Raw genomic sequence first — 27896 nt, forward strand, 5'->3', positions numbered from 1 at the left:
GAGACAGTAACAAGGTTTCAGCAGAAATGGCATATGTATGCATTTAATTAGTATTGAATGCTATTATCTTCATCACAACCACTTATCAGCAGCATCAAGGTAGAAAATAGTTATGAGATTTAGCAAGTTTAATTTCCTTTAACCTTTTAAGATAGTAATAACATTTTCTAAAAAAGGTTATGCAGCCTATTTATGTAGAAAGTCCATCAGAAGATGAAATTCTAGCAAGTGCAGATTATGCTTTCAGCCCTATAAGGACTTCACCTAAAACAAACCCTAACAGGAAATGAATCTATTTAAGAAGTATTCTTAAACTTAGAAATTCATATATTTGATTTTGGTTTGTTTTGATAAAGGAGATTGGTAACTGCTTTTCAAATTCATTTATCCACTACTTTTTGAAAGAGGACTCCCTACTGCCTTAGGCTTTGGAGAAATGAGTCAGAACCTTTCTCAGTATAATAGAGTTATGATGCTCTAACAGAAAATTCCAGCTATTAGTCAGCAAAATTAGCCAGGAAAGATCCATATGAAACTGAAGAACCTGCAATGTTGTAAAACAAAAAAATAAACTAAATTTCCTTAATGCTAATATTCACTTGAAGAATATCACTGCTGACAATACAAGAAAGCTTAAGATAAGTCTGACTTTATTAGATTTGTGTTTAAATAGAAAATATTTAAAAGTGTATGCATGTAATTGCCCAGTAAGACAATACACAGAAGAGATTTAAAACAGAACTAAGGTTTAGCTTAGGAACATACACAGCCATACATACCTCCAACTAGACCTGGTACAGGGTATGGACAGAATATTACAGATGAAGATAAGCAGGAAGTTAGCTGAAAGGAATCACGTCTTTTGCCATGAAGCAGACTGACCCTAAGTTACTCTTACTAGTCCTCCTATCCTAAAGGCAGCTTTTACAAACATTTAAAGGTTACCCCTCATTTGCGTAGTGACAAATGCCATGTACATTCTACATAAAACAGAAACTATTCTCCACATCCACATGGGCTCCCCTCTGTTGAATTATTTTCATAAACAAAAGCATTACTTTTGTATTATAGATATTTTTAAATTAATGTTTTGAAGTTTATGAAGATAAATAAAGGTAATTGTGAACAATTCACACAATTTTTGAGACCAAACCAGTAGGAAAACAAATTAATCTTTAATAAGGTACATCTCTATTGCAAAAGCACTACTTAGCTTGGAAAAAATACATTTACTTAAAACTCTACATCTTAAATTTTCAAGATTATACAGCTGTATGTGTTTGAAGGAGGAAATAAATTGGGTAGTATTCACAGTATCGGAACATACAGAAGCAGACATTCCCTAAAACAAAGACATTGCAACTGTCCTCATGAATTAAAACTCCCTTCTGCAAATCCTGCCCTGCGAGCCTGTTTGATCAAGAAACACTTTTTTTTTTTTTTAAAGAAGATTTAATTTTTTCCATACAAAATGGGTTCAAACATTGTTGGCTGAGGATAATGCATTTCTGAATGTCTGAATGTGCTTTACTATGCTTCTTTAGGACCAGATGAACAGCTTAAAGACAATAAGACAATAGGCTCGTGTTCTTCTGCTTTTGGTAGATCATACACAATCAGAAAATATTTATAAAATGGTGGTAATAAAAATCTCTGAGTCTTGCTGTTCAGTAACCATTCCAAACATTGGTGTTATGTCTGAACAGACTTCTGTTCTCATTCAAGTTTTATGCTCCAAGATAAATATATATATAAAAAAATATCCCCCCACCCCAAACAAGAAAACTTCATCTTATCATTATAAACACTTCTGCAGCTTTTATCTGCATAAGCATGATTTTTATTTTTTCTGAAAAGTGTTCTGTCAAATTATCATAAACCTCTGAAGGTCAGTTTCTAAAGCACTGAACATCACCTGTGGCTCTCAGAGTTCAGTGAACAGGATATGGCATATGTTTCTGTCTGTGACATTAATACATGCAGAAAGAAGTCAGATTTTACTAGACTAAAGAGCATAGCTAACTGTGACACTCCATGCTCAAAACCAACATACGTTAAACGTAAAGTTCATTTACTGATAATAACCTTCTTCTTTAAAAGCAACTCTTACAGAACTGCATCCAGATAAACAAGATTTTTACAGGTTTTCTAAATCTGCATGGCTCTATTACTGCTTAGGAAGGTAACTGAGTGGAGCACGTATGCTGTTTCCAAAAGCTTGTGAGTAGCTCCAAACCCTCAGAATTCTAAGTCTGTAAGTTTCTGCCATACTGACAAAATATCGTTGATTTAGAAACTCAGGCTACACCAGATCAGCATTAAAGAAGAAATTTTTAATAGCATTATTCACATTTCTACTTATGCTAAAAGTTATCCTTTGTATAAACAAGTAAGCAAGTAAGCCAGCCACAAGTGTTTTGACAGCACAATAGTAATGTACCTCAGTTCTACCTGTAAAAATGCTGTCCTACAGATTTGGAAGTCATACAGCTATCCTATTTTAATTGCATACTGAACCTAATGCATCTAAAAATGCTGGTACAAAACATTCTGTTTTAATTACTCCTTTTTCTAACAAAAACAATTAATAGAATAATTCAATCCCTACCACGTGAATCCTAGGTACAATCTATGAACAGAAATATGTGGTTATGTGCTGAAGAGGCTTTTAATTATTCTTACCTCCCTAGATTTTCCATCATTTCAGAGTTCTACAAATATCTCAAATTTTTGTAAGTATTAAGAACTCAAAAAGCACATTTAAAAACCTAACACTGACTTTAAACAGCTGTGGATTTTAGGCATTAAGACTGAAAATTTTGAACCTGCACTTAAAAAAATTCAATACAAGGGGAATAGTAACAACAAGGTATTAGTGGGTTCATTACCTGCTGGCTGACTTGAACTTATTTCCAACTGATTATTTTCTGTAGACAATCAGATTGTTATAGCATTCTGAGAAATTAATAAATGAGCTCAACAGAAGTTTCAAGAAAATATATTTATTCATATTTTGTTCCCCATTTTTCATATTTTAGCAAAGGAAGAAAATAAAATAAGTATTCCTATGCACAAGGTATTAAAATATCACAAACATCACACTTCTGTTAAAAATTGTAAATAATGTTTTTAAATTTAGAGACTGCATTCACTGAAAAGAGCAAGAGCTTTTATTATTTAAAAAATACCCATATAGAAGTAAAAGTGAAAATGTTTTATTTCTTGTGGCTAGTGCTGAGTTCAAATCCTTACAACACTGTAGAATATACATTAAACTAGCAACATTGTAAACACTTGACGAGCATGCACAACAATTATACTAACTGAAGAATACAGACTGTAATTTTTCATGATACAACCATGATGAGTCTCTCAAATAACATCAGATACGACTTCCAAATTTCTTTAATTATGGTAACACAAGCTCACCAAGTTAAAGTCCAGTGCTGCAGCAAAATGGATCTAAATTTGAGTTACCTCAAAACAAAACAATTACCAGGCAAGTACAGTTCCCATTCTGACATGTTTATACAGTTCTTCAGGATGGAATTGATACTTTCTTGGCAGAAGCTGAAGCAATTCCAGATGAGATTTTTATTTGGATTAACAGAAATTGTGACAGCAATCTAGGATAGGTAAGGATACCTATAGCTGTGCTTCAACAGCCATCAGGTTTTGTTTATTTTTTATGTACTATCTATTCAAACCAGTTTTCTTTTAGTAAAAAATGAACAGCATCATCAAATCCATTTTGGTACAGTGATTCCATTTTCTCTTGGTTTGGTGGGAACATAGCTTGATTAAGTCTTACTAGGTTGGCCAGAGACAGCTGCAACAGAGAGAAGTGCTAGAAATTAATATATTAAAGCAACTTATGTTAGGCTTGACTGTGTTGTTATCTGTTATCTGTTTCATGTAGCATATGTAAAAACAAAACACCAGCATGTCTGTGTCCATACTAGTAAATCACACATGTTCAGGTACATTGCTGAAAACCAACATAAACTGGCACAAATTCACAGCCTCTAAGACAAGCTACTGTAAAACTGCCCAGAGTTTCTGAAATGTTTTAAGTACGGAAGCGTTCCAGGAACTGTCTGGGGGAGTAGTAGGTGACACAAGCTAAACTCGCTTAAGTAAGTATTTTCACCAGTTCCTAGTGTGAACAATCACATTCTTCAGAATATAGCATAATAGAGGGTCGTGAGGCACTGGAACAGGTTACCCAGAGAGGTTGTGGATTCCCCATCCCTGGAGGCGTTCAAGGCCAGGCTGGATGAGGCTCTTGCAGCCTGCCCTAGTGGTTGGCAACCCTGCCCAGAGCAGGGGGGGTGAAAATGATGATCTTCAAGGTCCTTTACAACCCACAGAATCATCTAGGTTAGAAGAGACCTCCAAGATCACCTAGTCAAACCTCTGAACTAACACTAAGAAGTCCTCCACTAAACCATGTTACTAAGCTCTACTTCTAAACGTCTTTTAAAAACCTCCAGGAATGGTGACTCAACCACTTCCCTGGGCAGTCCATCCCAATGCCCAACAACCCTTTCGGTAAAGAAGTTCTTCCTAATATTCAACCTAAACCTCCCCTGGTGCAACTTTAGCCCATTCCCCCTCGTACTGTCACCAGGCACGTGGGAGAACAGAACAATCCCCACCTTGCTACAGCCTCCTTTAATGTACCTACTGAGAGCAATAAGGTCCCCCCTGAGCCTCCTTTTCTCCAGGCCAAACAATCCCAGCTCCCTCAGCCGCTCCTCATAAGACTTCTTCTCCAGACCCCTCACCAGCTTCGTTGCCCTTCTCTGGACTCTCTCGAGCACCTCGATGTCCTTCTTGTAGCGAGGGGCCCAAAACTGAACACAGTACTCGAGGTGCGGCCTCACCAGAGCCGAGTACGGGGGGACGATCACTTCCCTAGACCTGCTGGGCACACTGCTTCTTATATAAGCCAGGGTGCTGTTGGCCTTCTTGGCCACCTGAGCACACTGCTGGCTCATATTCAGCTGACTATCCACCATCACTCCCAGGTCCTTCTCTAATACTCCCAGGTCCTTCTCTGCCTGGCAGCTCTCCAACCACTCATCTCCCAGCCTGTAGCTCTGTTTGGGGTTGTTCCACTCCAGGTGCAGGACCCGGCACTTGGCCTTGTTGAACTTCATACATGTGGCCTCAGCCCATCAGTCCAGCCTATCCAGATCCTCCTGCAGAGCCTTCCTACCCTCAAGCAGATCGACACACGCACCTAACTTGGTATCATCTGCGAACTTACTGAGGGCGCACTCGATCCCCTCATCCAGATCATCGATGAAGATATTAAAGAGGACTGGCCCCAGTACGAGCCCTGGGGGACGCCACTAGTAACCAGCCTCTGACTGGATTTGACTCCATTCACCACAACTCTTCGGGCCCAGCTACCCAGCCAGTTTTTAACCCAACGAAGCATACATCAGTCCAAGACAAGAACAGCCAATTTCTTCAGGAGAATGCTGTGGGAAACAGTGTCAAAAGCCTTGCTGAAGTCAAGGTAGACCACATCCACTTCCTTTCCCTCATCCACCAAGCGCGTCACTTTGTCATAGAAGGAGATCAGGTTCATCAAGCAGGACCTGCCTTTCATAAACCCTTGCTGACTGGGCCTGATTGCCTGCTTGCCCTGCAAGTGCCACGTGATGACTCTCAGGAGGATCTGCTCCGTGAGCTTCTCTGGCACTGAGGTCAAACTGACAGGCCTATAGTTCCCCAGGTCTACCCTCTGGCCCTTCTTGTAAATGGGCGTCACATTTGCTAGCCGCCAGCCTACTGGGACCTCCCATGATAGCCATGACTGCTGATAAATGATGCAAAGCGGCTTGGCCAGCTCCTCTGCCAGTTCGCTCAGTACCCTTGGGTAGATCCCATTTGGCCCCATCGACTTGTGTACATCTTAAGTGCTGTAGCAGGTTGCCAACCATTTCCTTGTGGATTATGAGGGCCACATTCTGCTCCCCATCCCCTTCTACCAGCTCAGGGTACTGGGTATCCAGAGAGCAACTGGTCTTGTTGCTGTGATAATAGAATCACAGAATGGCTTGGGTTGAAGGGGTCCTTAAAGACCATCCAGTTCCAACTCCCCTGCCATGGGAATGGACAAATCCCACTAGACCACGTTACTCAAAGCCCCATCCAGCCTGGCAAAAACATTCCCAGTCAACGTTTTACATATGAATACAAATGCAGCTTCTACTTCCAACAAAGTAAAAATTACTTAACATCTTAAAGGGTCACTTTGTTGACCTTCCTGATACACTACTAAGATTTTAGAAATTTGTTTTCAAATAAAGACATTATTAAGTTGTTTACAAGAAAATTACAAACAGATTTAATAAAGGTTTAAATACTTCATTTATACGAATAATTTAATATCTACTTTAGCCATATACTTTATCCATATAAATATTGCAACACAGTACCAAAATAATCATCATTTGAAAAAAATATTCACATTTTGACACTAACAGAGGGCAGATGTTTGAAGAGAGAACACTGTTCACATTCCAATCCAGTTACAAAGATAGACAACTCTGTTTTATATAGATTACGGTATTGTTGAAAGAAAATTTTTCTTAGTTCACATTTTTACAGCTCTAAAACATAAAGGTGCTTCAAAAATAATAGTTTTAAATGTTGCTCAATATTTTACACAAGTCTGCACTTGGAGAATCCAAGCAGCAATGCAACTCTGCAATTAATTCTCAAAATTAATCCACTCATCAACTCATTTTCTACCTCTAGATGCATTACATACTAGACACAAGCCGCAACCAAGAAACAAACTATGCATATATTGTAAGTAAAATAAGTATTCTCATGCTTTATGATCATTTACGAAGTACTATGATGCTTGAAATCTCTGTGAAACGCTATAAAGATTCAGAAATTGTCACAGTTAAGGACACCAAAGAACATTATGTTATCTGAATTTGAGTAAAATATATTAAGAACTGCCAAAGTGAAACTTAAGATGTGTAGCAACTATTACTAACCATTCTTTTTTCTTTCTAATGAAGTTTTTTTTGATAGCAATGATAAGCCTACTGCCTTCAGTATTTTCTTTCACCATGATGAAGGATGCAAGACTGTGATAGAAGTCTGTGAGAAAAAGCTTGCAGAGACAGGAATGTCAACAATGAAAAGGAGGTCATAAAAATCAGTCTAAGCCTTAGTCATTAAACACGAACATTTTTGTAATATCAAACAAAAATTCTGGAAAAGTGTAGTGGTTACAAGGTTCAAAATCTTAACATAAGCTCTACTGAGCAATGAAGTGTCAAGTGTATATCATTTCAAATGTACATCTTAAAACTCATATTTTAAATTCAGTTAGAGCAGCTCATTTCAGTATGTTTGAATGGATGTGCTAGTTTCCCTCTCCCGAGGTATTTTAGGGAAGTCTTAAGGTTTTTTTTTTTTTTTTGCTCTGTAAACACTGCCTAACTGAAGACAAATGATATGTAAAGCAAGCCTAGATTATTTAAATTGAATAACCTCTGACATACTTACTCTATTTTGTACTAGATATATACACTTTCAACCTTTCTGACAAAATTTATTTTATGTTTTCCTTTCCCTTGTGTTTAAGGAAATATTTACACTCCATGTCAAAGCAGAAAATGCCAAAAATGTTATATAAAGGTAACATATATACAGAAAACAAACAATCAAAAATAAGCATGAACTTAACTACTCAACTACCTTTTATTCTTCTGAAGTTATTAAATAAACCATCAACTCACCATTATATCTTGTTTTGCAAGTTTAACATAAAGATCCACACGTCCTTTATCTTGTGGACAGATATCTAATCGACCGCTGAAAGGAGAAATTGTCACGGTTCGTCCAGCAGGCAAGACAGGAAGGCCATTGGTAAGGCCACCATCAACCCACTTCTACTGAAAAAGAAAAAGTATTTTCAAGGTAGCTTTAGTACAGTATGGTAATGATCAAATACTTCATCCTTTCTGTTCCAGTCTCCTCTACAATCACTTTCTCTAAAGAACCACTTTCTTTCTACAACCAAGAAAATGAAAGAGTTTTCTTCTCAGAATACCATGAGTAAGCAACTTGGAGGATAAGAAGCATAAAAATCAAGGAACTGAAAATGTACATAACACAGTGTTTAACAACATGTAACTATTTATAAATTCTCCAGACACTTAAAAGTTTTAATCAAGCTAAGGCGGCTTGTTTAGTTCATCTATTAACAAAATGCCCCACAGAGTTTAAAAATACAAATTTGATGTCAACAGGTAAGAAAAAGATCACTACTATGACACACGAACCATTCCAGGTAAGGTATATTCCCGTCTTGCGAAGCAGGAGCTGGACAGTGTACATATATGCTGGTAAAGTGATTGCATGAGCTGAAACACATGTAACTTCTCTTACTGTCTCCTAGAGTTTCTTGTTTCCTTACATCCAAAAAAACTATCATGCACCACACCACAAAGACAGCAGCCTTTGGAAAGCAAAGAATAAAAAAGTGGGAAGGAGCTAGACATCCATGCCAAATGAGAGGGAGTAGACATCAAGTCTGCTATAAGAGTTGAGTATAGGAGAAAACAAGGAAGAAAAAAAAAAAAAGCAACCAATGAATTTCTTCCAGATCCTCACATATTTCTTGATTCTGAAGACAGTCCAGAGGTACAAGACTGATTTTTATGGAGGCTACAGTCAAATTCCATCCCAGCATAACCAAGGACAGCTGAAATTTTACCCTTAAGTTTTCATTTGCATAAATACCATGTTGATTTTGTTGGTTGTGTAACTTTTAGCTAATAGGTTTGTAGTAAGGCACATGAAACACTATTCTGTTAGTGTTCAGATTTTGCACTGACCCTACTTGAATCATAAACAAAGTTAAAAAGACCTGAATCCTGGAAAATCACTGACTAAAAGTCAATTATCTCATGATACTATAGACAGTGATCTCAAGCAAGAACTACTGGAGTTCTTGCTCCACGAGCAGCAGGCTGCATGCTCAATCTCCCCCTGAGCTGGGACACCTGAGATAAAGTGCATCTCAGGGCTCACTCCTCGAGGATGAAGCTTGTCTATGGACAAACACTGATGAGTAAGAACAGTGAGTAATTCACCTTAGGAGAGAATTCTAAAAGTGTGAGGCTGAATTTAGAAACTCCTAATACACTGTAGTAGTCTCTCGTGTGAACCTTGCCATTCTCAAAGCTTTAACTAAGTCTCTATTATAGCAAATTCTGCTAAAATTGTTGTTTTAAATTGTCTGATACTTAAATGCTAAGTGCTGTTAAAAATCATACAGTATAATTTTGTTCTTTACCATAAAATTATTTAATAAATCCTTAATTACATGTACTACTGCATTGAAGTTGCGTAAAATCAATTCTGTAACACTAGTGTAATCTACCTCTATACCAGTACATTGGTTTTACAAAACCATTCTGTAAGAACTAACTACAGTGATGAAGCTATACAACACTATAGCTTCATCACGAAAAATAGTCAACTCAGTCATCTGAAGATGTTTATTTAGCTCAAAATTAACATTGCCAGAGGTTCAGAAGACACCAACCCAACTCAAATAAAGGTTACGACACTTGGAGTAAGCTTGGTCCATGTAGAATCGTACAAGAAATTACTCCCACTGCTTCGAGGAAACGCTTGTTTCAACAAAAGACAGTATGCATAGCAGAGGACCTCTCTATGGTTATTGGAAATGTAGTCCACGGGCATCTTAAATACCCAATCCAGGTAAAAACCTAGCCCACTGTGGTTAAGATCATTAACAGACTTAAGTTCTCAGATGCTCTCTTTGTATTACACACCCTTTTCCTTCCTGTTATTTTTAGGCCTATCAAACCAAACCAAAACACACTATGAACAGATGGTTGCAATGGCTACACTACCATGCAATTTACCCATTTCACCCCAGAAGTCTAGTCTCCTAGCATGCTTTGTGCAGATATGCCATCTTATTCTAGCATAAGCCAAACACTTCCTGAAAAAAACAAACAGACAAAAAACCACTGAAGTGCAATGCTGGGAACAATTCTCACCAGGGTTCAATCTCTACAGGCAGTACATACAGGATAATAGGTTTGACTTTTTTTTGATAGTATTCCAGCAAAAGTGCATCAGTATACTCCCTTACGCATCACACAATACATACCTCAGAAAACATACTATGTTTAAAAAAATTACTCTCAGACAACTTGTTCATATGTATTCAGGTGACATAGGTAGCCCAGCAATGATCCAGACCAACTGTTCTGAAGCACACATACAGTTAGCAGACATAAGCAACTGTCAGGGCACAAGCCTGATTCCACGCTGCCATGGACCATATGGTCTAGGGAATTTGCTCCATGAAACTAGTGTAAATGCAGACAGTCAGAATTTTGATCCATTACAGCAGAACTTCCAGAAAACATGGAATATGATGCTAACATGATAGGTGGGCTAGTCAATATCCAATCCATCGTACAGAGGTCAGTGCTTACTACGTCGGGATCACAAGGTTCCATTCCACATACCTGGCTCTACACTGCACACTCTAGGACCCTTACCCACACAGCATCATCATCCACTAAGTAGAATAAAGATTCTAAGGTTTTTTGCTCTCACACTGCTCAAAGTGTTTTGGACTAGAAGTCACGTCCATTTACAGGCAACAGTTTTCTCAGATAAATAAGATTCCCAAAACACAAATGCACTGTATGAGAAGTCAGTGCAGATATGCATAACTAATCCATTACAACAAATAAAAATAAATTAAACCAACCTATTTCCCAGAAACTACATTTGATGAATCTGACTTAATGAGAGTAGTAAGAAGCTTTGAGAATGACAAGCAGCTTTTAAATAACAGAAAACTAATTGTCCTAAAATATTCATTGATTTAACTTCTGAATGCAAAAAATAAAGCTAGGCAGGAATGAGAACTGTCCACTAAGAAAAGGCTGAAGGTGTTTCAGTAAATCCAACAAAACCCAGGCAAATCATAATAGCAGTGCTCATCCAGTAAAACGGGTTTTAAATCAATTTGGACAAAACTCTGATCCAACTTTTCAATTTGTTAATTGACAACAACATAAGAGGTTTAACAAAGACACTCCTTCTCTTTAAGTAGTAGCAGAATGAACCTCAAACATCCATGCATGTCTCAGCAACATACAAATACTCCAATCAACAAAATCTTGAGACTCTGGCAAGATGCAAACAGTCTCCATTTAACTCAAGCAGTCAGGCATACATTGCTGTATAAGTAATTCTAAAGCTGAAAAGCTTTCTGACATTCAAAATGAACTCAAAGTCCCTAGATAGAAATAATTTCTAGGGACAAATGGGTACAGTTTAGCAGTGATTTATTTATTTTTTTTATTTTTTTGCATGGTGGTCCCATGGGATGATAGATACTCTGAAGACATCATTTTGATGCATATGAGTGTACTGGGCCTGTCTGGGATGGAGTTAACTTTCCCTGCAGCTGCCCATACAGTGCTGTGCTGTAGCAAGAACAGCACTGGTATCACTCCAGTGTTGTGTCTATTGCTGCACAATACTGGCACCACATCAGGATTACCTCCAAGCCCTGCAAGTGCCAGCAGGCCAGCGGTGGGAAACTGATGGGAAGGGGACATCACCAGGCCAGCTGACCTAAACCAACCAAAGGGATATTCCATACCTTCTGGTGTCACACGGCAATAAAAGGTGGAAAAAGGGAAGGAGTGGGGGAGCCTCTCATGGTGGAAGCTTCTGTCAACCTGAACAACCATTACACGTTATTGCTTACCAGTACGTGGTTGAACATCACTTTTTGATGGGAAGCAGAGAGTAACTTTTTTACTTTTTTTTCCCTCTCTTTCTGTGCTTCCACATGGCCTTTGTTTTCTCCACCCACACCACCCCTTTTCCCTTTAATTAAATCATCCTTATCTCAAACCTTAAGATCTTTGTGTCGTATTTTCTCCCACTTCCTCTTTGAGGAGGGGGAGTGAGAGAGCGGCCGTGGTGGAACTCAGCTGCCCACCTGAGTAAAACCAGCACAATGAGGAAAATAAATGCAAAAGTATAGTGTATTTTAGAAAGAAAACATTTTTTTTCTGCTTCTCGTGATTACAGACTAAATCAAATTATTTTAAAATGTTTATATATTTATGTAAAAAAGTTCTTGGAGCTAAGTAAGCTATAGGAAAAAGGTAAAAAGGTTTTCCTACAATAGTGTATGCCTTTCAAAATTTCATAGCCTTGCACGATAGGGAAAATATAAGGATTATTCTTTAATGTTTGTTCAGAGTTAAGAGTTTTGAAAGGGCTTGGTGAGGCACATTATCATGTTCTCAACAGAATTATAACATATACGTAGACACAGGTGCTTCAGGAGTGTACAAGCTGCCAAGACCTCTCTTATCATTCCTTCCATTATACAGGAAAGCAGAGTGATTATTCTTTCAGTTGCAGTCTTTTAGAGTTGGCAACACAGCTTGTCATAAAAAGTATCTTTACTAAGGGAGGCTGCTTCTCATCGTAAATGTTAAACGTTATATCTAGGGAACAGCTCCACACTGAAAACATCACTTCAGTCTCAGCACTCCTCATTTTTGAAACAATATAGGAACAAATTCTTGTCATCTTCCACAGTGTTAACCTCCAGTGTCCATAGAAACAATAAGTTCTACAAAATACAGTACTGCAATTCCCACCTAACTTCCCTTACAATCAAACAATTATACCATAAACGAAGGATGCTCTTGAAGAAAAAAAAAAAAAAAAGGAAAAAGAATAAAAACAGAACTCAAACATAATGAAACATTACCTCTCCTTTATATTCCACTGGCTTCATTCCTGCATACACCGGTATAAAACTACTTGCTAGCAGGACCTAGAGAAAAGAAAGAAGAAGGAATGAAGGAGAAGAGTGAAGATAAGGCAACAAAATAATTCTGAACCAGTAAATATTTTCATACTTATTTATCTCTATTAGAAAATACAGCAGTAGCAAGTAAATACATTAGTTTTACATATAATCATTATCATCTTAAGAAGTCTTGCTGCTAGGGTTTCTTAAAACGTGATTAAAATAATTCAGTAGGTTTAATGATGACAAGGACAACTTTCAAAGCAAAGTTATCAGAAATTGATTGACTTATTGATTTATATGATACAAGATTATGAATTTAATCTCACACAACTTCAAGTAAATCTTTGATTTTGCGGAAATATGTATATTTAAAAAAAAAAAAGCAGTACAGAGTATTGACAAAAAAAGAAACCAAACCAATCATTCTTCTGGCATGTAAATGCAGTGTTTAATAATCTAATAAATCAGATTTTGGAAGTAATTCAAATTTTCCAGAATATTATAGACAGCCTGAAAATTCACATATGTACATCCTTCATGAGTTTAATACTTTACATTTAATGTTTCAGTATTAACAAATTCTTACTTCAAGCCCACATTGTTGTCTACTGCAGTTCTCAATTTATTTATTTATTTATTTATTTAAGACCAGGACACCTTTTCTGTTAAGTATAGATGTGCATACACATATAACTTTCTGACCACCGTCATAGATCCACTTAGGATCTATGAATGTGTGTGTGTGTGTGGCATGCACCTACTTATATGTACATGTACCCAACCATCCATCTATAATCTACAAAATTACTATACTACACCTCAAAGATGCTGAGGTTTGTGTGTCAGAAATTTTCATATAGCTAAATGTGGTCCATATGCATGCCACGTGCTTGTGTGTGGGTATGAGAAACAGATCTTAGGAACAGAAGAACATTACAGACAGCGGTATATACAATGTGAAAGGCCATCAGGTGCAAACAACAACAAAAACACAACCCATGGAGATTACAGAAAAAATGCCCAACCTTTCAGTATTAAAAACCTCTCCTCCACAAATATGGATTAAGGCTCTATATGAAGGCTTTAACTCTCACTTTGACAGCTCTTTTTCTTGTTTCTCTTCCCAGTGATCTAAAGCACCAGAGACTTGTCTGAACTTACACAGAAAGGTTTTGTCTTCTATTTTTCAAAAGTGAAACATTAGGTATTTTTCTACCAGACAACCTTCCCATGACAAAACCACCAGAAAAGGTGTACCTCAAACCCATTTCTCTAAGCATCCAGAAGGACAGGGAAAGAAGGAATTCCTCTTCAAAGCTTCCTGCTTATTCTATTTTCTCCTTTACTCTGCAATATCTTAGTGTCTTCTACTAAAATGCAACCAATTATTAAAACATTTTCTTTACAAGCACCTGAATTCCTCCTACTATTTTATATCAGCTTATGTTTACAATAATGATCCAGATTTTTAAAGTGGTATTCAAAAGTAGAGAAATGGGCATTAGATGGGAAAGATGTGCTTTCCATCAACAGTTAAAATAGAGTTTATAAGGTCCTTAAGACAATATGACTATTCTCCACAAACTGGTGCTATTTTTAGTTTTTTTTTAAACACAGGAATTCTTTTTGTTCACTTTCTTTTGTGATTGAGCATAGTAAGTGATATGAGTGAAATAAGAGATGCAAAATGATGAACAGAATTGTTAGAAAACTTGAAGATTCTCTATTCTATTCTAATCTTCTAAGTAATTAATCATTAGTTACCCTGCTTTTGTTTCTGTTTGTTTGTTTTAAAGTAGGCTTTAAAGTAGTGCAAGTGGTACTAGCACAAGGTAGTACTTCTAAAACAAAGAAAGGAAACACGTTATAAATAAATTTTAGCAAAATCTCTGAAACTCTGAGATCAAATTCTGCTTGTTGTCACACCACTGTAGCCTAAGTGAGCACTTGAGTAAAACAGTTATTTATTGTATACCTAATACCATACTCCTGTGCATTGAAGAATCTCATGCATTTTTATTTAAAGCAACTACATGCAACTTCATTACCTTAATGAGGTCCTCTCTGGAGGCAAAACTTGAAAACAAGTAATTTTTCCCATTTCTCACGTTAGTGACTGATACATAGAGACGATTTTCAACGATCTCATGAGCATTAGAAGGAAGAATAGACTCTATGCCTTCCCTAGAACAAAGAAAGTGGTAAACATTATTCACCATCATTATTTAAAGATCTTGCAAATATATTATGGGATAAAGAAAGAAAGCTGAGATCCAACAGCATGAAAAAAAATACGCTTACCATCCATTTTTATTTCGAGATCTTCACAAAAATAGATTTAATAGATACATTAAGACTAAGTACCTAAGTCTTTTCATAAAATCATAACCAGGCGTTACTGCGCCGAAGTCCAATTTTCTGATTTCCTCTGCAAATCCATAGGTAAACTCTTCACATTTCTGAAAATTAAAATATTCACCATTAAGGATGTTTTCATTATAGAAAGTAAATTTAACTGTGGTATCTAAAATATACTAACAGCTAAGACTTTAATCAATATAACATGATATTACGATATTTTCCTGTATGTGCTCAGTTTGTAATAAGATAGCTATAACAAATTGTTGATCTTGTCATAAGAATTAATTTCTAAGAAAGCATATATAAGAATTCTTAATGAAGCAGTAAACATAAATAAAAAGAAAACAAGCAACAATCATGACACACACACCCACAAAAAAAAAAAAAAAACACCTCCCTACGAGTGAAATACTACATTTACTACAGCTGATGGAAGACAAAGGATCAAAAGACTAACTGAAGAAAAACAGGTTATAGATTCCACGGGACAGAGAACATTTTTCTACATGAGCTGAAATGCCTAGTGTTAATGACTGTGAAAAAATAGCTTGAAATGTGATCTATACAAACTTTAAAAGAAGTAAAAGAATACAAAATGTTTATTTTTTTTATTTTATTTATTTATTTATTTATTTTAAGCAAAAAAAAAGACTCTTAAGCCCTGAATTTAGGAAAAACCTGAAATACAATCTTACCCAACTTTTTGAAACCGGTACTCAATAAACATACTGTGCATATATGTTTACAAGACTGTAAACACTGTCTAAAAATAGTTTGGGGTTCTTGGCTTATTAGCTTCTTGCATGAAGAACAAATATATTGATAGCTACAAAATAAATGATTGACATGACTGGTGAAATTCAAAAAGATGATAGGTGAATGAGGAGGGAGTATATAGAAGAAGCAACAGGAAAAGAGTTGGGGTGAGGGCCAGCACAGGATGAGGAGCGAGCTGGCTGGGGCAGTTTAACTCCCTCACATCATTTGGACTTTCAGCACAAATGTGATAGAGCACTTTCCTAAGTGCTCTATCATATAGATATAGATATATAGATATAGAGCACTATATAGTGCTCTATAAAGGTAGAGATGTGGTTCTTGCATCTGCTTTTCCTGTATGGCCTTCTAACAAATGTATCAAAAATGCTAGTCAGGATTAAGACTTCTATACCTCTTAAAGCACTGATCCCTGTAAAGACTCATGCTAATTCATTACACATAGGTTAAATTTGAACTTTTACTCTAGGTAGAACTTCACCCACCAAGGACAGAAGAAACCCACAAACCTCTACAGATTATAGAAGCATCTCAGAAATACTATCTCTAGATCTAAAATGTCTTAATAAAGTGAATAAAGTGACAGGGAAGTAAGAGTAATAGGGAGCTGGACAACTCCAAATGAATGACAGAACTTCTTTCCATATTACAAATGCTAAGAAATTATCATACGCTCAATTCTTGCTGTCAAAAGGGACAACTTCTTGCACCTATGAATTATTTACAATTTTTAGTGCCAGAAACTTTAAACGGTGCATCTAAATTTTAAATAGTGACTGAGGACATGTTTAGAAATGGTAACTACCTGTATTGATTTAAGCAAACTTGACATCTAACATGATCAAGTACTTCTGAAAGGAATAGGCAATTCTCTGTAATGCTGCAAGCCTTCATACATTTGAAAATCTGTCCCTAGAATTCTCAAGTCCCTTGCCTTTTCAATAGTGACAAAAATCTAAGACACATCAGAAATGCATTTACAAGCTGTCATGTTAGAACAGCAATAGTCAAAACAAGAAATCCTCAGTGTTACATTGTCTCCTAGTTCATAAAGCTTTGCATTAGAGCTTTGAGAACATGAAATGGAGAAAAGTCCTAATTACAACGTGTATAACACTGCCATCACTCCGAAAATAAATAAAACCTAATAGATGTCAGAATTACAGTAGTGAATATCAGATATTTTGACAGTTAGAAATATATAATAAATGTAATAATATATTATACTGATATGAAAAGTTAGTAGAAATTTCAATAAAAATAAATAATATTAAAATGAAGTATTTTCTATTCAGCACACGATACTGCCCTTACTTAAATGCCATAAGAATTAAGAAATATTTCTGACCCACCTTCAAATATTTCTCAACTTTCCATTCAAACAATATAATAGAATAACTATAATGTCAGTAAGAAAATTAAAGGGCTAAAAAGTTGACACATACTTTTAAGTTTATGTTAAAATTATATTTTCAAGGTAAAACCCATCAGGCTCAATGTAACATAGACAATTTCAACAAACATAAAAACCAAAAAATTCTTCTCATATATTTACTTAGAAATATCTTTGTAACTTGTATCAGGCTGGGAACAAATTTTCATGCCCAGAACCTAGAATAAAGTAGAAATATTTCCTTGGGGTCTTAAAAGGCTAGCTGCTTATTATATAGGAAATCAGTGCTTATCATATAGGAAAACTGGGTTAGAGGTAAATATTATACTATGTGAAGTTGAAACTGAACTACTAAACAAAGGTTACAGAAAAGGAAAAAAAAAAATATGAATAGAACATATATAATGTTATCTTCACAACAGAGTGGAACTTGGCTAATATCAAACCATATAAAGAATGCACTTGAGGGGGCAAGGGTGAAGAGGCCAAGGAGGAACTTACTGTTGAAAGCAACAGAAGTATAGCTAACTCTGCAAGCTAAATTTGTGACATAGCAGAAATAAAATAAGAGTTCAGTGGCAAAACGTGGTCTTAGCTGACACCACTGTCTGAATCAAAAGCCATTCAAGTCTTTACAGAGAGGCACGGAAAGTTACCTGATTTTCACTAGACTGAAACCTAAGGGTACTCAAAACAAATGAATTATCTAGCAGTCCAACCCCTTCCAATAACGCGGTTTCTGATAATTGAAAAATATTAAAGAAATATTAACATTTCAGCAAGGCAGAGTCCTCTACAAAGCAAAGTTTCTACAGGTACATCAGGAGGGTGAAGCAGCCTTAAGCTATGGGGAAAAACAATCAAAAGTAACAGAACTGGATAAGAAGTAATGTTTTCACAGAAAGCCCGTTACAGAGCAGTCATTGAATATCACTTCGCTGTCTTTACATTATACCACATCCATGGTGAGAAAAGAGTGACTAAAAACTACTGCCCCTCGTCCTGTCACTACAGGCCTTGGTAAAAGTTTTCTCCACCTTCCTTCTTTATGTATTGAAAGGTTGCTATAAAGTCTCCCCGGAACTTCTCCAGCCTGACAAAAAAAACAGCTCTCTAAGCCTTTCTTCATAGGAGGGATGTTTAAGCCCTCTGATTATTTTTGTGGCCCTCCACTGAACCTACTGTAACAGGTCTTTCTCTCTCATATACTGGGGACCCCAGAAGTGGATGCAGTACTCCAGACGGAGTCTCATGAGTGCAGATGGGGAAAATCATCTCCCTTGACTTGCCAGACATGCCTTTTTTTTTTTTTTTTTTTTTTAACGTGGGCCCAGAATACAATCGGCTTTCTGGGCTACACATGCACAAAGCCATCTCATGACAACTTTTTCATCTACTAGTATCCCCAGGTCCTTCTCTGTGGGGCTGCTCACTATCAATCCATCCCCTGGTCTGTACACCTCTGCCCCACACAGGTTGCACCTGGCCTTTCTGAACTTCACGAGATTTGCATAGGCTTCATTAAGCCTGTCAAGGACTCTCTAGGTGCTGTCCGTTACATTTCATGTATCAGCTGCACCACTCAGTTTGATGTCAAGTGCAAACTTGCTGAGGGTGCAATTAATCTCACTATCTATGTCACTGATGAAGGCATTAAATGGTATTGGTCCTAGCACAGACCCTTTAAGGACACCACTTGTATCTGTTTTCCACATGGACACTGAACTGTGGACTGTAGCTCTTTGGCTTAACAGCCACATCCAATTCCTTATCCATCTAACAGTCCATCCATCTAACAAATCTCTCCAAGTTAGTAGCAAGGACATGTGGGACTGTACCAAAGGCCTAACAGAAGGCCTAACATGTATGTGACATGCTAGAACAATAGCTTGCGAGGGTTAATCCTCCTTTGGCATACAGTGCTGCTATTGCTATTTAGCCCCGAGTCTAAAGCTGGTGCTGTCTAAAGCTCTCTAATGGAGCACAAACTGCAAGGAGCCTATGAAAATGAGAGCCCATGTGTGATGCTTTGACTTTAAGAATACAATCATCTCTCATTTTAATCTCCTCTCACAAAGGACAGTGCCATACATTTGCTTAACAAAGCCTGCCTCTAGCCAAGAATGCACAATGATTAAATAAAATACAGATACATTTTGTCATACTAGAACTGAAATATATCTGGTTGCATACAACCCAGCATTCAGACACGTTATATTTACGTAGCTTAAAATACATAGTCCACACAATTTTCTGCTATAAACTGAGCACCAACTTTTGTCATAAATTCTTACTTCATAAACATTTTTGTCCATGCTTCATAGATTTTGTTAATGAAAACACATAAATGAGTCCTGTTTCTTTACGAGAAGCAAGAAACAAAATATTTACATTTAAGCAATTTAATGGTAGATGAGTATATTTTTAAAATATTCTTTGAAAATGATCATGTCCTATACTTATGAGTTTATTAATTTACCTCTATATTGTCTGGTACTGCTAATAGGACAGTGGCAGCCAGGGATCCCGCAGAAGCTCCAGCATAATCTTTTACAACTTTCAGTAACTTCTTACCATGTCTGTAAAGAGCAGCTGCTGCCCCCAAGTGGTAAATACCCAGAAACCCACAAGCTGCAAATGACAGATTGATATGTTTCATTTTTGCTGTGGAAATAAAGTTTTGCAGTCAGGAAAAGGACCAGTTACTTTTATCTTATAACACAAACCTATTTTTTGGCAAAGAATACGTAATATATAATACCTATATAAAAAGCAGTTTACATGTATTTTAAGATACTAAGCACTTTTGATTACCAAATACCTCAAACAAGTAGCTGTTCAAGTTTATCAACTCCAAAATTGAGAACCACCATTCTAAAATCCTTAGCACAAATCCCCTTTTCAATCAGGACATTAAAAATCCATCTATATATAACGTAACTGCACATTTTCATATAATTTGTCAAAGAAATACAGAAGTAGCAACTTAAAAGTATTAAAAGTTATGTTGGAGAGGGAACACAACCTCCCCCCCTAGGTCAGAGTAAAATTAATTACAAAACTGCTGGCCTCTCAAGTTTTATCATAATCCTTTTATATGTACCGCCTTGAACCCAATATAATTCTTCAGAGAAGCGATTTCTGTCCATTTTTGGAGTCCATTTATTTGCTACTACTAGTATTAGCCAAATAGACAAATAATAATAATAGACAAATCCTCATGAAGTCATTTCTTATTTAGAAATGAAAAATACAGAACATATCACTGGTACTGCTAAAAAGAAGACAGAAAAAACAATGAGGTAAAATATAAATACAAAGCAAAAGTTTGCTCATGAATGTGTGAACACACTCAAAGCATCAAGCACAGAAAAAGAGAAAGTGTAAGTTCTGATTGTTAGGGGTGGTTTATTAAAAAAGAAAAAAAATTTTAAGGCTATATATTATATTAGCTCTTTTGTTTCTGAAAATAGTTATATTTGTAAGAGCAAGATATGCTACATTTGCACAGATTCACAGGACGTTGTACAGGTTATCTTAGTACCAAATTTAAAAATAAAATCTCATACATTTGGGTACATGTCAATATGAATGGGACTAAATACATCAGTACACTCAGGAATGTACCTGATTGTTCCAGTTATAATAATGAGATAGCTGATGACATTTTCATTTTGGAAACCACCTACACACTATGGTGTCAGTTCTGATGAAGAGAAGGAGACATACGGCAACAGATTTTTGGCTAAGTTGCTCTTCAGCTCAGGGATGGGAGGAGTAGGAAAGATGAGGGTAAGCAGTGCTTTCTAAAACCAGCAGATATGGAGACATGCTAAACTTAACTTTACCTACACTTATGTTTAAATTCAGACTGCAAATGGGCCTCTCTGTTTAAGCAGAAGGATTACTATTTCCCTTAAAAAAGAAGAAAGCAGAGTATCAGGGCATTCCACTCACTGTTTTACAAGGATAGTCATTCTGCTAAAACACCTCACTCTCATAAGGTAATTTATCAACTGCATTTTATCCCCCTTTACAAAGGAAACACTTGCATATGCATTAGTGAGTATGAACACCTGTAGCTTGCATCTAACACATTCAGTACTGATAGAACAGAGTTCAGAGTGATTTTTGCTTCGGGAATGTGAGAAAAAGGCATTTGCAATGGAGCAAACGATAGACCACATTACTTCTTTTTAAAAATGCTCTTTAAATTGCAAGAAAAAAAATCACAGCATAGAAGTAAAAAAAAAAAAAAAAAAAAAAAAAAAGCAATCCTAAGAGCAACCTAAAAGCAATCTTCAGAGTGAAAACTAAAGTAGAAATATGACACCATGATGCGCTTACTTTTAGGCTAGTTAAAGTCTTGGAAGTTTAATTAAGTCCTGCAGCTGTTTCCATGCCCTCTACAAATATGGGGCAAAGATGCTAACATCAAAAGCCATTCTGACAAAATGTGACATGAGTTAAAACAATTGCATTATTAGGTAGGAAGAAATCCAAGTATCAAAAAGTTAACTCCCATTTTTGTCCAAAAAAAGATTTCAGGCTCAATAAAAAAACTAATGTGAAATATTACATTAAATAAGGACCACACTTATGTAGTTGAATAGTCGTAACATTAACAAGGAAAGTAATAGTTCACAAATCCCAGGGATTACTTCTAGGGGAAGTTACATGAATCCAACAGGTGACTTGAGTCAAGACTTGAGCAAAAACTGCTGAAAAATTACTGACTGAAGCAAAATGTCCTTGCCTTCTCTTATGAGGCTTCTTAACAAAGCTTCATCTTCCTATATGAACTTTAGCTGTATTGAATTATCAGTTATTGTGAGTAACCACTGTTCTTGAATGACATAGCACTACTCTAGTTAATTTTTTAACAGTTAGATCCTATACACTTCTCTTTCTTCATTCCCCTCCCAAGGGGCAGAAAAGAAAATTACTGGATGAGTATTTACATCAGTTTCTTGACTGACAAAAGAATTCAGCATGATATGAACAAGCAAGAAATAAAAAAAAAAGATTTCACATAAAGAACTACAGTTGAAAACAACTGCAGAGCCTGATACTCTGTTAAAAATAAGTTAATTACCAGTCCAAAAAGATAAAATGAAGGCATTATTCTAATGCAACCCCAAAAATAGTCAAAAACAATTCAAAAAGAAAAAGAACAAAACAGAAGTACCTGATACACTGGGTTTGTATGTCTAACATTACAACAATGCTTTACAAATTCCCCAAGAAGATTTCAAATCAAAGCTAGCAACAGCATTGCTGCGTTATCACAGCGCTGTGTTTTTATTAATTTGGGTCAGTTCCCAGGTCCACATTATGTATTGTTTCATATACATGAAATTTAAAAGTACTTCAGGACAAACATTAGTTGGCAGATTACACTCAGGTTCAAGAGGCAGATCCAGTTGTTAAAAGCTAGCTGCATGACTGAGAAAACCCTTCAACCTTTTAACAAGGAAAAAAAATCATTACAAATAATATTACAAATAATCTGAATTACAGAGGAGAAATAGCAGAAGAGAAAAATCTTATTCAGCAGTAAGCATCTACTTGCAGAAAGGTTTGAACACTGAATTGAGGGCCTCTTAAAAACTCCTACCACAAAAAAAAAAAAGAACACATACATACGAACAAACAAACCAAAATGTAAGAAGAAACCTGTAACAAAGCAGTTAACCTGCAAATATGATACAGATGAATAAAAACCATGGTTCTATCACAGGCTATCTGCCTGACAGATGGAGTTAAGCAACGTCGTTTCACCTTGCAAAGTATACCCTGAATAAGAGGAAAAGATGAGACAGCATTAGGTGAGTGCCCTGTAAAATCAGAAAAAGGAAACCAATATACTCACTTTTATAAGAATATAAACTGTCTCATTTCTTTTGATTCTTGCAAATTTCTCATAGCAGCACTTTAGCAAGTTAGAATGGTGTATTTCAGAGACAGTTTGGTTCAAAAAAATCTTTTGCTTTGATGATCGGGTAGATCACTGTTCTTTTGATCAGAAAGAATAGTAGGATTATAACAATTTTCAAGAGGACATACAGAGAAATGTAATCAAGTGTAGAGTATAATTATTCCCTGCCATTTTCTAAGAGAACACCAGAAAGAGAAGCACAGTCACATCTGGGCATAGGCCTTTTTTTTTTTTTTTCAGCTGAGTGAGCAAACAGCAGAAGCCTTGCTATCTTAGAAACGGTACAAAACACCTGTTCCACAAGACTTCAGAATAAATATTATTTGAGGGTTTAACAGAAGTTCTTAAAGATATTATTTATTAACTCAAAAATTATCATACTGGCATGCCTTCAGAAAAAAAAGTTAAATGCCCCTTACAAGATGCACAAACACATTTCAGCAGAACTCTGGACAGTATATACACTGTAGAGATCTGACTTAAACAGGACATACCAAATGCGTTTGCCTACCGCTGCTTTTGAAAAACACAGTCATCTTACATGACTGGCAATTTCAAAATATTTCAATGAGACAAAGGGATAGGTATGGTTCTGTTGCCTACAAGAAAAATAAAAATTTAAGAGAAGATAAGTACAAGAAACTAGAAGGACACTGGAGCTGTTCAATCTCCCTACTTTATAGATAATACAAAAACATTCAAGAATAAACATAACCTTAGGACTTCTATTTAAAAGGTTCTCATATCTGCAAAACAAATTCATTGGCAATTAAAAATGTTTTTGATGGGGAATACTTTATACTCAGTCATATCTCAACCATTTCTGATGCAATCTGACAAGAAAGTGTATGTATAAAGGGACAAGCTTGTACTGCAGAATTACCTTGTATTACAATATTGCTTTTTCAGGGTACTCTTTTTGTAGTTGTCAGGATCAAGAAATGGCACAACAATTTCTCATACTGATGTTCCCTGAGCAATGTAATTATATAAACACTATATGATCTCAATGCCTTAACCAGTCGTAACTACCTCCCTGACATCCCATTTCTAAACAAGAGCTGGAAATGCCTACAGCAACTGACTGGAACCTTTTACAAATAAAAATTAAATATACACAGAATGAGAATGACCAAGCACCCTGAAGCACAGGAGCTAAAAACTACCTTGAAGTAGTTTGAGATATAATGGATGACACATAGCAGGACATTTGAAAATTATTTATTACCTAGGAATGAGAAAACAAAGGCATGGAAAAACTAGTTAGGTGAGCAGTGTGGCTAAAATAAAGGCCATGTTTGTTACTATAAAGACATTAAATTTATTAAATATTAATAAAAAATAAATATTAAGTATTAAATTTACCCAAACCAGAAATCATCACTCACAAAGGAATGTTTAACCGTTTTTCATGTTTAGAGAAGGGAAAAAAGTTCACTATCACCACACACTATTCATAGCCTTCAGTAAATATTCAAGGAATTGATATTCCCATCAAAAACAGGCTCACACAACATGATAACCCATCCAACAGACTGTACACTAATTAAGGGTCACCACAGCTGCTAGAATAGATAAAACTAAATTTTGCATATATCCAGTCACAATGAATAAGCATTTTACAATTTGATGAAGTTGAAGGAAAAAATTGCAATAACTTAAAAAATCAGTGTATGATCCAATCAGACATTAATACTCTTAGGAAAATTACATGAGTCTTTGCAAGACATAAAAAAACATATGTTCTCCTTAAAACTAGAAAAATAAGTAAAACACGTGATGTCAAACTTTCAAATTAATAATTTAGACCATCTTGATCATTAATACAAGATATACAGAAAAGACAGGAAAAGCTAGCTTCTTAAGATGGTGGGAAAAGTTTTAATACCTTCTAATGCACGTTGTTTTCCATCACATTCTCCACTGGGACTCTTTCCTGCATCTGCTTTAGTTCCTTCTGCACTAACAGCAACTGTTGTATCTATTCCTGATGTTTTATCATTTATCTCGGAAACCTACAATGTTATAATAAAATATTACTATTTAAAACAGAAATAACAGGTGTGTGTGTATATATATATATGTGTGTGTGTGTATATATATATATATTTATAAAAGAATTATGCTCAAATAGATTTTAAAAGTCTATCAAAATAGTCATAAAGCACATAAAGCCATCCAGAAGAATTTCTCATAACTGCTTAGCCCTCATTTAACTAGTTGAAACCATAATCTATTATAAATAAACTATGTGCAGCACTTTATATTTTAAAGATAAACTTAATTACACATCTAGATAAAGAGAAGCATTACAACTTAGAACAGTCAAGTCTCTGAGATTAACCTTAATTTTGTGTCCTTTCCCACAGAGTTTGTTAAAATCCATATATTTAATAATCAAATTCTTATTTTTATTTTATCAATCCAGTAAACACAGACTTGTTTTCTTCCCCCTGTGCAATACTGTATTAGTAAAGATAGTTTTCTGGAGAATTCTGATCCTATTCTTCAATAAAGGGTTTTTCACTAACTAGTAAGGCTGTCATTTATGGTTCAGTATTGTCTGGAGCATAACTTGAAACAAATCAGTGTTTCTCCCCAGCTCAGAATTACAAGATACAAAAAAGTTCATTCTACAACACTGGTTCTCCTGCAACTTCTTGCTGCCTGGCCCTTAATCTTTATTTATAAAAGGCATCTTCAATTCATAAAGATTTTTTTCATAGGCATCAAAAGATACCTATGATAAAAATTTAGGCCTGTAGGTTCTAAAAGAAGTGATGCACCATCACTGTATTGTTGCATATCACTAGAACACCACAAAAATAAATAATAAATACTTACCTGGCATTTAAGTCTCTCATGTGGTGCTGTTATGGTGCAGTAATTTAGAAATCCAATCCAGAACTGCTGGGTTTGTGGAAATATACAACTACACAGTCTGCCTTCTTTAAACTGACATAACTGTATTTGAGCAGTACAGAGACTTCTAACAGTCCACATTTTCTTAAAAGTAACCTCTAGATCCAGATGATGACACTCTCAGAAGCTGTTTTACCATGGAGCTACACAGGGAATATCAACAGATGACCTCTTGGACACGACAATTACGCAGTAGAAACTTTCTCTCTTCTAAACATAACCTGTTTAAAAACATGAAAAAACAAAAACAAAACATGAAGTAGCTGAAAGATAGCTGCACACCAAGGCCCTGACCCTGTAACAAGGCTCCCTTCACAGCCCCCTCACATTTAGCTTTCAAGGGATTGCAACCCAAAACATAGATGTGTTAACAGTTGATTTGTAAAAAATGTAACAGTTTCAGGCAGAACTTTTCAGTAGCTACTTCTCTCTCTCTCCAGCACCCATCTAGCACTGTGCTATTGAGCACCAACCATAAACTGAGTTGTTCATTTCAAGAACAGGAAGAACTACTGTTGATAATAACGCATAGACCAAACGAACAAAGTCTCCCTTATAATTAACAACATGACCAGGTTGTTCCTTCTGTCCCTGCTGAAAAATTTGCAAGGCCAGTTCCAGCCACTTAAGTCAACTGCCCGCAAAACCAAAGTGGTGATGCTGGAGCCTGGTGAGGCTCAGGCTTGCTGGTCAGTACCAGGTAAACCTTGTGCTTTTCTGAGGTGCAAGGGTCTCACAGGGGTTACACGGATCAAGCTATAAGTTTGGTTTATACCCAGCAAGACCCAAACTGCAAACACTGAAATGCACTTGCTTAAATAGGCTCTTGCCCTGACCACCAGTGCAAGACGAACAGTGCTGTTCGGGGGGGGGGGGGGGGGGGGGGCAGGGTCTCAACTCCAAATTTAAACCCACTCAGGTGCGGTTCATGTTTTCCACTTCATCTGGTGGGTCGTAAACTGTGGCTTACAAAGCAATCTGAGTATTCCTCCCTCCCCCCACAGAGCTCAAACTGCCAGACGCACTCTTCGCGTGTAACACCTACAGCAAGCCAACCGACAATATCAGCGACCGCGACGTTAAGGGAAGCCACGAAATCTTTTACACCCGAGCAAGAAAGCCAATTTTTCAGCGGGCCGCCTCCTTCCCGACTGCAGCCTTAAACACACACTGCACGCACACGCCCTCTTCCCTCCCCGCCCCTCCCGGCGCCCTGCGGCGGAGCCAAGATGGCGGCGGGAGCCGCGGGCAGCCCCAGCCGCATCTCGCCCGCGGCGCCCAGCGCTGGCCGCGCCGCCTCGCCCCGCACCAAACCTCGCGAGACCTCGGCGCGGCTTCGGAGATGGGGGGTAGGGGGGAAGGGAAGCCCGCGGCTGGGGGAGCCGCCATGATGTGGGGGGCTGTGTCGCAGTTTGGGGGAGGGGGGGGTTGTTTAATTCTGCCTCTGTGCCACTAATTGCTCTGAGCTCAGCGCCGCACCCGCAGGCATAGGCTTGAGGTGGTACAAGTGGCTTTTCTGGAGTAGGAAATAAAAGTCTGCAGGATGTGGAATCATCCCGCGAAGTGCGTATACAGAGGCGAGACCCTGCTGTAACATAACCCGGCATTGCACGTGCTAGCCTGTAATG

General features: G+C 36.8%; 1 protein-coding gene across 3 annotated transcripts; it reads right to left on the bottom strand.

Moving 5' to 3' along the window:
* Nucleotides 1–2853: 2853 nt before the first annotated feature.
* On the bottom strand, nucleotides 2854–27488 carry PNPLA4 (patatin like domain 4, phospholipase and triacylglycerol lipase). 3 transcript variants are annotated; one of them, XM_084294444.1, is made up of 9 exons: nucleotides 27314–27488; nucleotides 26191–26489; nucleotides 25235–25361; nucleotides 19888–20039; nucleotides 15242–15336; nucleotides 14926–15061; nucleotides 12833–12898; nucleotides 7776–7928; nucleotides 2854–3829 (listed from the first exon to the last, which is right to left on the bottom strand). In XM_084294444.1, exons 2-9 carry the CDS (start codon nucleotides 26347–26349, stop codon nucleotides 3698–3700), a joined length of 1020 nt encoding a protein of 339 aa, XP_084150570.1. In that variant the 5' UTR covers nucleotides 26350–26489; nucleotides 27314–27488; the 3' UTR covers nucleotides 2854–3697. The 3 variants fall into 3 exon arrangements, with proteins under 3 accessions (XP_084150570.1, XP_084150569.1, XP_084150571.1); XM_084294443.1 differs by having other exon boundaries at nucleotides 19888–20072; XM_084294445.1 differs by lacking the exons at nucleotides 25235–25361; nucleotides 26191–26489; nucleotides 27314–27488 and adding an exon at nucleotides 23281–23374 and having other exon boundaries at nucleotides 19888–20072.
* Nucleotides 27489–27896: the final 408 nt, after the last annotated feature.

The sequence above is a fragment of the Netta rufina genome (genome assembly GCF_964035555.1).
Source record: "Netta rufina genome assembly, chromosome: 1".
NCBI lineage: Eukaryota > Metazoa > Chordata > Aves > Anseriformes > Anatidae > Netta > Netta rufina.